Source organism: Leptonychotes weddellii, chromosome 1 (assembly GCF_054177405.1).
Source record: "Leptonychotes weddellii isolate Sample4059 chromosome 1, ASM5417740v2, whole genome shotgun sequence".
In the NCBI taxonomy this organism is placed as follows: Eukaryota; Metazoa; Chordata; class Mammalia; order Carnivora; family Phocidae; genus Leptonychotes; species Leptonychotes weddellii.
In genome coordinates this window covers 132882715-132896452 of record NC_138369.1, presented here as the reverse complement: position 1 = coordinate 132896452, position 13738 = coordinate 132882715, and the positions used below count along the sequence as shown (strand labels likewise).

The 13738-nt window shown below is 34.3% G+C and overlaps 1 protein-coding gene across 5 annotated transcripts in view; it reads right to left on the bottom strand.

Annotated features, from left to right (window-relative positions):
* The window catches only part of GOLGB1 (golgin B1), a 64945-nt gene that overhangs the window by 41529 nt on the left and 9678 nt on the right, over window positions 1-13738 (bottom strand). For all 5 annotated transcript variants that reach the window (XM_081833153.1, XM_081833118.1, XM_081833126.1 and 2 more), the window contains 3 exons: window positions 12793-12902; window positions 3258-3372; window positions 340-413 (listed from right to left, as the gene is read on the bottom strand). In XM_081833153.1, the coding sequence (XP_081689279.1) occupies window positions 340-413; window positions 3258-3372; window positions 12793-12902 (299 nt within the window). The remainder of the gene's footprint in view (window positions 1-339; window positions 414-3257; window positions 3373-12792; window positions 12903-13738) is intronic.

The following is a 13738-nucleotide window of genomic DNA, read 5'->3' as shown; positions in this document are numbered from 1 at the left end:
CTAGAGATTTTATCTAATCTCACTGAGAAACTTTTCTGAGATGGGAAAAGAATTTGAGATAAATAGTAACCCAGTATGAGAAATGGATTATCAAATCCCAAATGAATAGCTACTGTACTTGCATTTTGGTTCAGGACAAATTTAAAAACTCCAAATATTCAGAAATGAATGAAACTAAATGGGAAATAATAACCATTATGACTTTCTTAAATAGATCTCACTTTCTAGGTAATGTAATGCTCAGTCAACATTAGAAAACTGCAGAAATGTTTAGGTTTGAAGCTAACTCCTCTTGATCTAGTTCACATTCTGGTTACTTTTACGAACATTATCACTTACCTCACTGACTTCTCTATCTGCCTCTCCACTTCTATTCTGAGCCTCCAAGAGAGTAATCTGAGAAGATAGTTTTTCTGAAAGTCACAAAATAAATATCCTTAGATGATCTATGTAGAGTGTTTGAGAAAACAGAGGTATGATTGTGAGGCTACTGGAGATGCATGAAATAATCAAGAGGAAAGAAATAAAATAGTTTTGGGAAGATAAAAGATTTATATTATTAAAAAGAAGTGGCACAAGAAGATGAGCTAAAAGAATGGTGAAAGAAAAAAAGAATGGTGGTAGATGATGATAATAATTAATCTGAGTGAAGTATATAAATAGTGGAGGGCTTTAAAGAAGGACGTCAGAGCATGTAACAAGTAGCAGCTATTTCTGTGGCATTATTTGGGACTCCTAGGGCAATAAATTTGCCTTGGTTTATCCATAACCTTACTGTGTTCATAATATACATCTTATATTAGGAGTGCCTAGGTGGCTCCATCGGTTAAGCGGCCAACTCTCGATTTCAGCTCAGGTCATGATCTCAGGGTCCTGGGATTGAGCCCTGCATTGGGCTCTGTGCTCAGCAGGGAGTCTCCCTGAGGATTCTCTCTCCCTCTTCTTCTGCCCCTCCCCCTGCTCACGCATGCTCTCTACCTCTCTAAAGTAAATAAATCTTAAAAATATATTTATACATTTTACATTAATATAGCACTTAAATGTCTTCAATGTTCTTTCACATATGTTCATAAAGACAGCAAATTTTTGCACTAGAACAGAGCTATGCATTCTCCTCAATGACCATCTAAGGAAACAAAGAATGACATGACCTACAGGTAGTTCAGAGAGAGCTGGGATCATAATCCAGTCTCCCAAGTTCTACCCCATGTTCTATTTTAATGCACATATATAAAAAGGGTAGTAGTACCTTCAAGGATAAAAATACTGATTATTAATATGCCCCCAAGAAGTTTATACTCTTTCTGAGAAGCTAAGACAGATAGTAAAGGGAAAAAAAGCATATTTTGTACACTACATCTAGATGTCTTAATGTGACCTACATGGGCTCTCATGAGTTGACCCCACTTACTCTACAACCTCCTCTTGGGCACTGCCCCTTTTTTGTTCACTCTACTCCCCAAAATACTGGTCTTACTTCTGTCTGCAAACATATCAAGTTTATCTTTTTGCTCTGTTTGGAATGCTCTTTGCTCAGCCTGTTTGCATGGCCGTCCCCTTTTCATCATTCAGGTTTTAAGTTAACAGAGAGGCCTACCCTGACCACTCTAATGCTGCTTTCCTCTTCCCCCCAGGCATACCTGCACTTTCTTTTTATTTTTATCATAATACTTATCACTCTCTGAAATGTTCTTATTTATATACCTGTTTATGGCCTATCTTCCCCTCTAATATCCTCAGGGCAGTATCCGCAGCAACTAGATTACTGCCTGGCACATAGGATAGGTACCACAGAAATCTGCTAAATGAATGAATGACAATTCATGAAACAAATAAATTCAAGACAGTATATAATGTGTTCAGATACCCCACAAGATTATTTGAGGAAGAGGTACCAGGGGTAGAAATGGAAGTACAAAAGGTGAGTTGAATAGAATATGATACATGAAGCAAAAGTAACCTGAGACCAAACACAAAAACTAATACAGAAAATCTTAAGGCCAGTGATCCCTGCAGGATAAAGCAGAGAATGGAACTCGTGTAACAGCTCTAAACTGTAACGAGCTACATGACAGTGATAGGTATTGTTTGCAAAACTGCAAAGTAAGCATCATGGATAAGGTCTCAAAGAAGGGCTTCAAGTGGGTTGAATAATGAGCTGAATTTGTGGTGTTCTTTATGTATCAGCAATGGTGGGAACGGGCTAATAAAGATATATAATCCCCAGTATTTAGAGCTAAGGAGAACTGAAAAATGGTTAAGGTGGAAATACTGTCTTTAGAGTTTAAGAAATGGTACAAATTCATTCTCACTCTTAGAAGATAAAGCACAGTAGTCCAGTTTATCAAGGATAAAATAGATCATTAATGCACTATTAACTACGTGTTACTAAAACCATCAAGGTTCTTGCGAAGTAAATGATAAATGGAAGGAAGTATTTACTTTTACTAACTATTCATACAGTCTACCAGAATAAAATGCTAACTTTAGTTCAATCCAACAAAACTTTATTTGGCAGCCACTATTTGCCAGGGACTATACTAGTTCTTGGTAAAAAGTAAAGCAAAGATGAAAAAGAAAAATTGTTCCTACACTTGAAAGGCTTATACTCTATCTCTGAAGATCTTATAGAATAAAATATAAACATAAACAGATGATTTTAATACAATGTTAAAGGAATGTAAGAATGTTATAGAGGCACAAAAATTTAACCCAACTGACAGGGATCAGGGTCAACTTCCTGAAAAAGATAATACCCTAGTTGAGGCCTGAAAGATGAGTAAGAATTAGGCTGGCTAAAGGGATAGGGTTCTAAGCAGTATACAGCATGAGCAAAACCCAAAAATGTTTTCTACTTTTGGACTTTTATTTATACTGATCTGTGTTACCTCATCCCCCAAATTTATTACTAGGAATGTCCTTTCTTTCTTCATTTTGCCTATTTAAAAATTCATCATCTTATTAAGGTCCTATTCAAGCCATGCTCCTGAAAAGATTCCTTCACCACTCCAAAATAAATATAATACAGATATCCTGCAGCATTTATAGCCCATAATGCAAAATGTTATACTTACATAAACACTGGTATGGTGCTTTAATTGTTTATTGTGTATTAATCCTATCTTTAATAACTACCAGCTGTGCTAAGATCTTTATTGTCATAGAATTAGAAAATCTACATGTTATATATGTAAGTGATAAAAGTAGAGGCACATGTAGGTTAAAAAGAGAGAATTATGGTTTTCATTTATACATACCATTCTCAGCTTTCAGCTCTTCCAGTTCTATAGAACTAAGGAGCAAAGCTCTCTTTTCATTCTCTAGTTCTACCACTTGCTTCTGCAAAAAGGCAATATTCTCCTCAGTGACTGCCTAAATTGTAGAAAGACAACAAATTAATGATTCTCAGTGAAAACTTTGACACTAATGCCCAGAGAGGCTCTGGCATTTTTGTCTTCTACAAGTTCTCTAGCATGAAAATACTTTAAAAATGGCATCTACTTATCTGCATCTTTAAAGTAAGGCTTTTTATCATTAGATAAAAAATCTTTCACACACACTTCTAGTTCATTGGCTTTCAAATTTAAAAATGGACGCTGGATTACAAAGACAGAAATCTCAAGTCTATTGCATAATAAAAAAGATTTTCAGGTCCATAAGTAATATTACAAAGTTTGATTAATGCCACTTGATAATAAGGTCACTCTTGGATAGGAGACTAAACATGAACAGAGATTCCCATAGAAGGACAGGAACAAAAGTTAACATGTAACCTTTAAAAAAGGAAGAAGAGCCATAACTGTTTTTGTTTTTTTTCAAGGATAATAAAAATTATCTTGTGCTTCATTTATGCATCCATATTGGTTTGGTTTTCCTAGTGAGGCATACATCTAATTATGACACATCCTTAACTGTATGTCATTTTATATGTTTTTCTTCTCCAAGGGGATTAATTTATACAATTCTTCATAAAAGTGCAAAATTTTTGAGCCCTGAAGGTCTGTATAGCTCACTCAGTCCTAAATCTTCATTTGATGTTTAAAGAAATGGCAAGAGATGAGTTTAAGGATTCTATGACTTTTATCCTGAGGGAAGTTCCCAGTTTGCATTACACAGAGCAAGTAAAACACTGACAGAAAAGCCACAGAATGAGAACTTGGAAAATGAGAAGACAGACTTTGGGAGAACCACAGCTGCCAGACTATGAGAGGCAAAATCAAAAAAAAGGAGAAAAAATTCAGCAAGAGGGAGCCCTAAATTCTATGTATAAACTTAGCCCAATCTCTGGCTGAAGAATGAACTATGCATTTGCAGGGCTGACTCAAAACAGAAAAGCTAAGGCAAAAATAACTGAGTTTTGAATGCTGCCTATCACAGGCCAGTTTGTGGTTTGAATCCAAATTACTGGCTTTTAAAAAGTAACCAAAACTCTTCAGAGTTTTAGAAAGAAGAGAATCTTATGAGCAAAACATTCACAATATTCAGGTTACAATACAAAATCACTCATCACACAAAGAAACAAGGAAATGTCACCTATTCTCAAGAGAAAACATAATCAACAAACACCAAGCACAAAATGATGCAGATTTTAGAAGTAGAAAAAAAGAATTTTAAAGAAGCTATTATAAGTATGCTCAGGACATAAAGGAAAATATGCTCATAAGACAGGAAAGAAAAGATAGGAAATCTTAGTAGTACAAAGAAACTGCAAAATAATGAACTACCCAGAAATTCTAGAACTAAAAAATAGGATGCCTGAAATGAAATACTCAATGGGTAGGCTTAATAGTAAAATCTAGATGAAAGAAGAAAGTCTTGGTGAACCTGAAGAGAGATCAACAGAAATTATCCAATCTGAAATTTAAAAAAAAAAGAAAAAGTGAACAGAGCCTCAGGAACTTGTGAGAAAATAAAAGGTTCAATATATTTGTAATTGGAGTACCACAGGAGAACAAGGACATAATGGAGAGAAAAAAATTATTTGAAGAAATAATAACAAAAATTTTCCCAAACATAAGTTTATACATATAAGAAATTCAACAAAATCTAGGTGAGAAAATTACAAAGAAAACCACAACTAAGTATTCACAAAGATAAGGAGAAAGGTCTTAAAATCATCCAAGAAAAAAAACAATACTTTACATGGAGGGGAACAATAATTTGAATAATTTCACCAATTGTTGGGAGAAAAATGTAGGCCAGGAAATAATAAAACAGAATCTTGAAAGTCCTGAATTCTGTCCATCCAGAATTATATATCCTGTACAAAATATCATTCAGGAATAAAAGCAAAATAAAGACATTTTTAGATAAGAGAAAACTAAGAGAATTTTTTTACCAATAGACCTGCACTACAAAGATACCACAGGACATTCTAGAGGCCAAAGGAAAATGGTATCAGATGGAAATCTGATATCAGATAGGAAAATGCATCACAAATAGTAAACATATGGGTAAGTATAAAAGTCAACATTTTCCTTTTAATTTCTTTCAAATACATATGACTGTTTAAAATATAAATGTTAAAATTGTGTTATGGGACTTCTAACTTTCATTAATATAATACATACAGCACCTACAGCATAAAGAATAGGGAAAGGATTTATGATGACAAGGTCTCTACATTTTAGGTGAAGTTGTAGAGTAATTACTCTAAGAAGACTAAAAAGTTAAAGATGTATATCATACTTCCTAGAGCAACCACTTAAAAGTATTTTTGTAAAAAGATATAGCTAAAAATTCAATAGAGGACTTTTGTTTCTGCCAAACATAGAGTAAAATGGAACAGACTTATCCTCCCAGCTGAAACAACCACAAAAAAAAAAAAAAAGATAAAATAATGAAACAATAATTTTCAAAATACTAGGGATCAGGCAACTAAGGAGAGTGAACCCTAAGAGGTGGGAAAGAATGAGGTGAGCCTACACCTGACCAAGCTTAATGCATTAAGCCAATTTCCAGGCTGTGACCCAAGAAGGGAAAACCTAAGCAGATTCTAGTGGAATCCTTGAGTTGAGGAGGGAAATCAAGGTAAGTGAAGTTCAGAACAGAGCACCAGACAGGAGGAGAGCTGCATACAGAAAAAACCCTGGAGATCTGCAGAGGGTCCACAACAAGTATTTGGTGGGGTACAGAGCAGGACATGAATGTGAGGAAATCATCCAATGCTATCAGAACTATCCAAAACTATCTGAAGAGATTAGAAAACAATACTTGGTGCTTGCACAGAGCCTGGAGGAGTGCTTGCTCCCACAGCTAAATGTGGAAAACTTAGACTTCACAAGGTATCGAGTAGAATATTCAGTGAGGTCTTGCCTCAGTAGCAAGGAATGACTGAGTACTGATGGAGACCTGCCTAATAAATCAAAGAAGCAAGACCCAAAAGGATCAAATTTTTTCAAGTAACTTAACTGCATCCCAATAAAATAGTTATGTGAATACAAATATACCCAGTACCCATAGTGTCTGGCAACCAATCAAATATTATTAGGAATGCACAGAAGCAGGAAAATATAAGCCACAATGAAGAGAATAAGCAACTGAAACTGACCCAGGATTGACATAGATGTTAGAAGTAAAAGATAAGGACTTTACAGACAAGGAAAGATAAATACCATATGATTTCACTTCTAGGTGGCATTTAAAAAACAAACAAAAAGCAGAAACAGACCCATAAATACAGAGAACAAAATGATAGTTGCCAGAGGGGTGGGGGGTACAAAATGGGTGAAGGGGAGTGGGAGGTACTGGCTTCCCAGTTATGGAATGAATAAGTTACAGGGATGAAAGGCACAGCATAGGGAATATAGTCCATGGTACTATAATAGCATTGTATGGTGAGCATTGCATAATGTACAGAACTGTTGAATCACTATGTTGTACACTTGAAACTAATGTAACACTGTGTGTCAACTATATTTCAATTAAAAAAAAGATAAGGCTGGGGCGCCTGGGTGGCTCAGTCAGTTAAGCATCTGACTCTTGATGTCAGCTCTGGTCTTGATCTGAGGGTTGCGAATTCAAGCCCTGCACTGGGCTCCATGGAGCCTAGTTTAAATAAATAAATAAATAAATAATAAAGGCATTAAAAAAGTTTTAACTGCATTCTGTATATGCAAAAAGATCAAATAAAACCATAGAATATATATTTTAAAAGCCCAAGCAAACTTCTAGAAAAGAAAATTATAATGTTTCAGATAAATAAAACATGAGATGGGATTAACAACAAATTGGACATTAAGGAAGAAAAGATTAGTGAACTTGAAGACATGAACTAAAATAAAAGAAAAAAAATCCAAAACCATTAAAAGAGCATCAGTGGGTTCTAGAAAAACTTCAAGTAATCTAATATAGGTGTGAATGGATTCCCCAAAGGAGGGGAGAGAATCAGAAAACATTATTTGACTAGTTAATGGTGGAAAATTTTCCAAACTGATGAAAACTATAAACACAAATATTCAAAAGGCTCCATGAACTCCAAGCACAAGAAACATGAAGAAAACTACACTAAGGTACAGCCTAATCCAAGTATTCAAAACCACCTATAAAACCCTAAAAGCAGCCAGGAAAAAAAAAAAAAAGGCAAGGATAATAGCAAATTTCTTGTCAAAAAAAAAAATGCAAGAAAAAAGACTGTAGGGTAACAGCCTTGAAGCACTGAAAGAAAAAAAAACTATCAATGTAGAATTCTGTAGTTAGCAAAAATATCTTTCAACAACAATGGAGAGATAAAGATGTCTTCAGACATATAAGAGCTTTAAGAAATCACCAGCAGACCTGCACAATCATGCATATGTACACACATGCACACACACACACACGCAAGTTAAAGGAAGTCCTTCAGGCGGAGAGAAAACAATACCAGATGGGAATACGAAACTACACCAGAGTTCACCAACTTTGAGGCCTTCTACCTATTTTTGGAAATAAAGTTTTACTGGAAGTCAGTCACAACCATTTGTTTGCCTTTGTTCTATGTCTGCACTTGCTTTATAATGGCAGTTGAAGAGCTGCAAAAAAGACTATATGGCTCACAAGCCTAAAATATTCACTATTTGACCCTTTTCAGAAACAGACTGCCAATCCCTGATCTACCCTAAAGAATAAAAAGTACCAGAAATGGTAACTGCAGTGATAGTTAAATATTTTATTATTCAACTGTCTTTAAAAAATAATTGAATAAATAAGCATTTACATAACAATTTGTTTATATATATTTTTGCATTTTTTGTTTATAATATATATGTGAGTAAAACAATAATAACATAAATCCCAGAAGTGAAGAAATGCAAGTATGTGAGTATAAAGTTCTTATTCTATACAGGAAGCAGCATAATACTATGTGAAGGTAAACTATGATAAAGATAAGAGACTGTAATCCATAATGTGGCCACTAGAATAACAAAACAAAGAATTATAGCTAATAATCTGTAAGAAGAGAGAAACAAAACCATAAAAAGTACTCAACCTAGTTTTTTAAAGGAAGAGAAAGTAAAAAAAAAAAAAAAATAAGAAAACAATTGGTAAAATAGAAAACAAATAGCAAGGGGAGAGACTTTTGAAATTATATCAGTAACATTCATGTAAATGGGTCTGAACACTCCAGTTTACAAGGCAGAGACTGACATACTGGATAAGAAGGAGGCTCAAATTCTGTGCTGCATACAAGCAATGCACTTTAAATACAAAGATACAAATAGGTTAAAAGTAACAGAATGAAAAAAAGATATATCTTTTGACACCAGTATAAAGAAAAGCCAGGTGCCTGGTTGGCTCAGTCAGCTTCTCCCTTTGCCCCTTGCCCTGCTTGTGGCGCGCTCTCGCTCTCACTCTCGCTCTCGCTCTCAATTAAACAAATAAAATCTTTTAAAAAAAAAAGTCCAGTAGCTATATTAATATCAAACAAAAGGACATTTCAAAGCAAAGAATGTCACAAATGTCACCAGGGATAAAGAAGGTCATTTCATAATGATAAATGGGTCACTTAATTAAGACCTAAAAATCCTAAATGTTTAAGCCCATAGTAACACAGCTTGAAAATACATGATGTAAAACCTGATAGAACAAGGAGAAATAGATAAATCCACAACTATAATCTGAGATCTTAATACTCCAGTCAATAATTGAGAGAACAAGCAGAAAAGCAACAAGAATATAGTATACTTGAATAATACTATCAACCAACCTTACATGATAGACATTTATAGAACACTCCAGTCAATAACAGCAAACTATACATTATTTTCAAGTACACATGGAACATTTGACAAAATAGACAATATTCTGGGCCATAAAAGTCTCAATCAATTCTAAAAGATTCAAGTTATACAAAGTATGTTCTGACCACAATAGAATTAAAATAAAAATCAGAAATAGAAAGAGCTCTGAGCACATCATCCCCATATATCTGGAAACTAAATAACCCGAGGCAGAGAAGAAATCAAATAGGAAATTAGTATTTTGAACTAAGTGAAATTGAAAACATAACAGAATTTGTGGGATATGCTAAAGCAGATTGTAGGGAGAGATTTATAGTACAAAACACCTATGTTAGAAGTACAAAACATCTATGTTAGAAGTACAAAAGTTCTCAAACCAGTGGCCTCAGCCTCTACCTTAAGAAGCTAAGAAAAGAGGAAATCAAATCCAAAGTAAACAAAAGAAAGGACATAATAAAGATTAAGTAGATATCAATAAAATAGAAAACAGAAAACAAAAGAGAATCAATGAGACAAAAGCTGATTTTCTGAGATCAGTAAAGTTAGTAAACCTTTGGGCAGTCTAACCTGTATAAGAAAGAAAACACAAATTACAAGTATCAGGAATAAGAGAGCTGACATCATTATAGTTCTACAGATATCAAAAGGGATAATTAGGGACTATTGTGAACAGTTTTAGTCCTATAAATTTGACACTTTATATGAAATGGACAAATTCCCTAAAAGATATAAAACCCCAAAGTTCAGTAAAAAAGAAATAGATAACCTGAAGAGCCATATAGCTACAAATGGAATTAGTAGAGAAAAATGCACCCACAAAGATAACTCCAGAACTAGATGGCTTCATTGGTGTATTTCCACAAAGCATTTAAGGAAAATATAATACCCAGTCTACACAAAATCTTCCCCCAAAAAACTGAAGAGGAAGGAATACTTCCCAATTCATTCTAAAAGGCCAGCATTACTCATACTGCAAAACCAGATAAAGAAATTACAAAAAACTACAACAGACAAACATTCCTCATGCACACGATGCAAAGCTTTAAAACAAAATTTCAACAAATGTAATTCAACAAAATAGAAGGATAATATATCATTACCAAGCGAGGCTTACCCCTGGAACTCTCATACACTGATGGTGGGAATGGAAAATGGTACAAACCACTTTGCAAACAGTCTGGCAGTATCTTAAAACCTCCCAAATACCTACATGACCCAGGCATTCCACCGCGAGATATTTACTGAGAGTAAAGAGAGCATAGGTCTCTACTACAAAAATATTTGTAAAAGAATATTCACAGAAACTTTATTTATAATAGCCAAAAACTGTCAACAATCCAAATAAACCTTGACCCTTACCTTACACCACACACAAAAATTTATGTGAGGTTCAGAGACTTAACTGGGAAAGTTAAAACCATAAAGCTTATGGAAGGACACAAGAGAAAATTCTTCATGACTTGGCATTAAGCAAAGGTTTCATAGTTAGGAACCAGAAAATGATATCCATAAAAAAAGTGATAAATGATAGATTTCATCAAAATTATAAAATGTCTGCTAATTAAAAGACATCATGAAGAACATGAATAGGAGGGAAGCTATAGTGTGGGAGAAAACAGTCACCAAAAAGATCTGAAAATAAATTGGCATTCAGAATATATAAAGAATCCCTACTACTTGGTAATAAAGACAAAGAACTTGATTTTTTAAGTGGAGGAATGACTTGAAAAGACGCTCCATCAAAAGAAGATATATACAAATGGCCAAGAATCTCAAGAAAAAATGTCTAACATCATTTGTCATCAGGGAAATGAAAATTAAAACTATGAGATACCACCATGCACCCATTAGAATGGCTAAAATTTTTTAAACTGACAATATCAAATCTTGGAGAAGATGTGGAACAATTATAATTCTCATATATCTTAGGTGGGAATATAAAATAATACGACTTTGGGAAATGATCTGGCTGTTTCTTATAAAGCTAAATACATACTCTATGGCCCAGCAATTCCTCAACTAGTATTTACTGAAAACAAATGAAAACATTTGTCCACACAAATACTTGTACAAGTATGTTTATAGCAGCTTAATTCATAATGGCCAAAACATGAAAAAGCCCAGGTATTCATCAACAGGAAATTACAGCACAATAATGCAAAAGGAAAATGCAGTATATTCACAAAATGGAGTACTTCTCAGCAATATAAAAGAGTATATTATGATATATGAAACAATCTGGATGAAACTCAAAACATGCTGAGTGTAAGAAGCTTTACACAAAAGAGCATATATATTGCATGATTACATTTACATGATGTTGTAAAACAGGCAAAATTAATCTATGGTGGAAAAAACAGAACACTGGTCAGCCCTAGAAGGTTAGGATGTGATTGGCTGTGAAACGATATGAGGATACTTTGTAGGGTGATAGTGATATATCTTGACAGGGATTTGAGTAACACAGGTGTATGCATTTGACAAAACTCAATGACCGGTACACTTAATATTTATACATTTCACGTTCTGTAAAACTTATTACTACAAAGAAAAAGAACTATTAATAAATATTAAAATTTAGTCAATGATATGCATGCTGAAAAAGGTACTCATGTCTACAACTTGCTGTGAAACACATGAAAAATTAAGATGAATTGGTGGATGGATAAATGGATATTTGATAAAGCAAATATAGTAAAATGTTGACAGAATCTAGATGGTGGGTATATAGGTGTTCAGTAACAAATTCTTTCAACTTTTTTGCAATTACTGAAAAATGTTCTTAAACACTGGAGAAAAAAGTTGTGATTTTGAGAATAGAAGAGAATAGAAAGCCTACATTCTAGAAACCAGGAAGCAAAAATTTTTATCAGTGCACAGTACTACCCAGGGACCATGGAACTCTGCTGGTGATAATGTCTGTCAGTTTGGAAGGGTATAATCTTATAATGGAGATGAATAAATCCAGTTATCACAGCTTGACACTAGCCAATTAAGATCATCAAACTAACTCTCCTTGTTCTAATAATCATGCTCTATAAGCAGCCTTCTGGTGATTATAATATAGCTTCCCATAGAGATTTTTAGAGAAGGCAAAGAGAATATACTGGCCAAACAAAAGCTAATTGGTAATTAAAGTTTTTACTGTTAATTAATTAATGGGAGGATTATGATTTCTAGAATAGACTTTTAAGTCTGGTTACATTGAATTATGTGCATTAAAGCTGATCAAATTTCAGTCTACCAAAAACAAAACTGACTTCTCAGCTGAGAAAACGGATTACAAAATCAAAAACAATAGAATTTTAAGACCTTAGAATCAGAAAGGCTCCTGAGATCATGGTGTTTGTTATCTATTATTTTCTCATTAATCATTGTTGAGACACTAAATTAATGTTTTTCATCATTCCTTTCAAATGGAATCAACTCCAAAAAGGCATCTTATCAGGCAGAAAAGACTTATATTATTTTCTGGATAAAAGACAGCTTATATTACTTTCTGGACCATTAGAGCACCCAAGTATGATACAGCAAAGACAAATATCATATTCATTAGAAGTATACACTTAATTACCTGTGTATCCTCAGTATCTGGGAGAGAAGTCTGAGATCCTGTTTCATGTTTTTGCAAGGTTGGTCTGCTTAGAAATTGGCTAATTTCTTTGGATTTTTGCTGGAGTTGATCTAAGGAAAAGAAAGTAAGTAAAGAGAAATGATCTCTGCTCCAAGTCTGAAACTTGGTAAGCTATTACCTTCTAGAGATACACCACATGCTATTCACTCTAGGTCAGTTATCTTAATTAAAACTATGATACCAATGACAACATGTTTGTAACTGTTTAAATGCTCTGAAGGACCAAAGGGCATCTCAGTAAACCACTTCCTTAAAAGGTAAAATAAAATGGGCTTAGAATTTTTCACAAAGTCATTTTTCCTTTCCCCCTTGAAAATGCCTTTAGTATTTTTAAATTTTATTTTCTTCACTCTTCACTGAAGCATTATGAATCCCACTGAGATAAGATAGCACAACTCTAGGGGCGCCTGGGTGGCTCAGATGGTTAAGCGTCTGCCTTCGGCTCGGGTCATGATCCCAGGGTCCTGGGATCGAGCCCCGCATCGGGCTCCCTGCTCAAGTGGGGGGCCTGCTTCTCCCTCTCCCTCTGCCATTCTCTCCACTTGTGCTCTCTGGCTCTATCTCTCTGTCAAATAAATAAATAAAATCTTTAAAAAAAAAAAAAAAGATAGCACAACTCTAAACATGTACATAGTCCAGTTAAGAGGACAGTGTGCTCATGTAACACACTGTTTCCATGTAATACCCCTGGAGGCTTTCTGGTTAATGTTCAGTTCCTCAGTAGAGATCTTAAACTTAAGTCTTTCTAAAATCTTTCCTTTAAATATTCTTTTAGAATTAAATTAAATTAGAGGCGTGTATTACTTTATTTTTTAAGATTTATTTATTTATTTGAGAGAGAAACAGAGTGCAAGAGAGAAAGTGTGTGCACTCTGGTGGGGGAGGG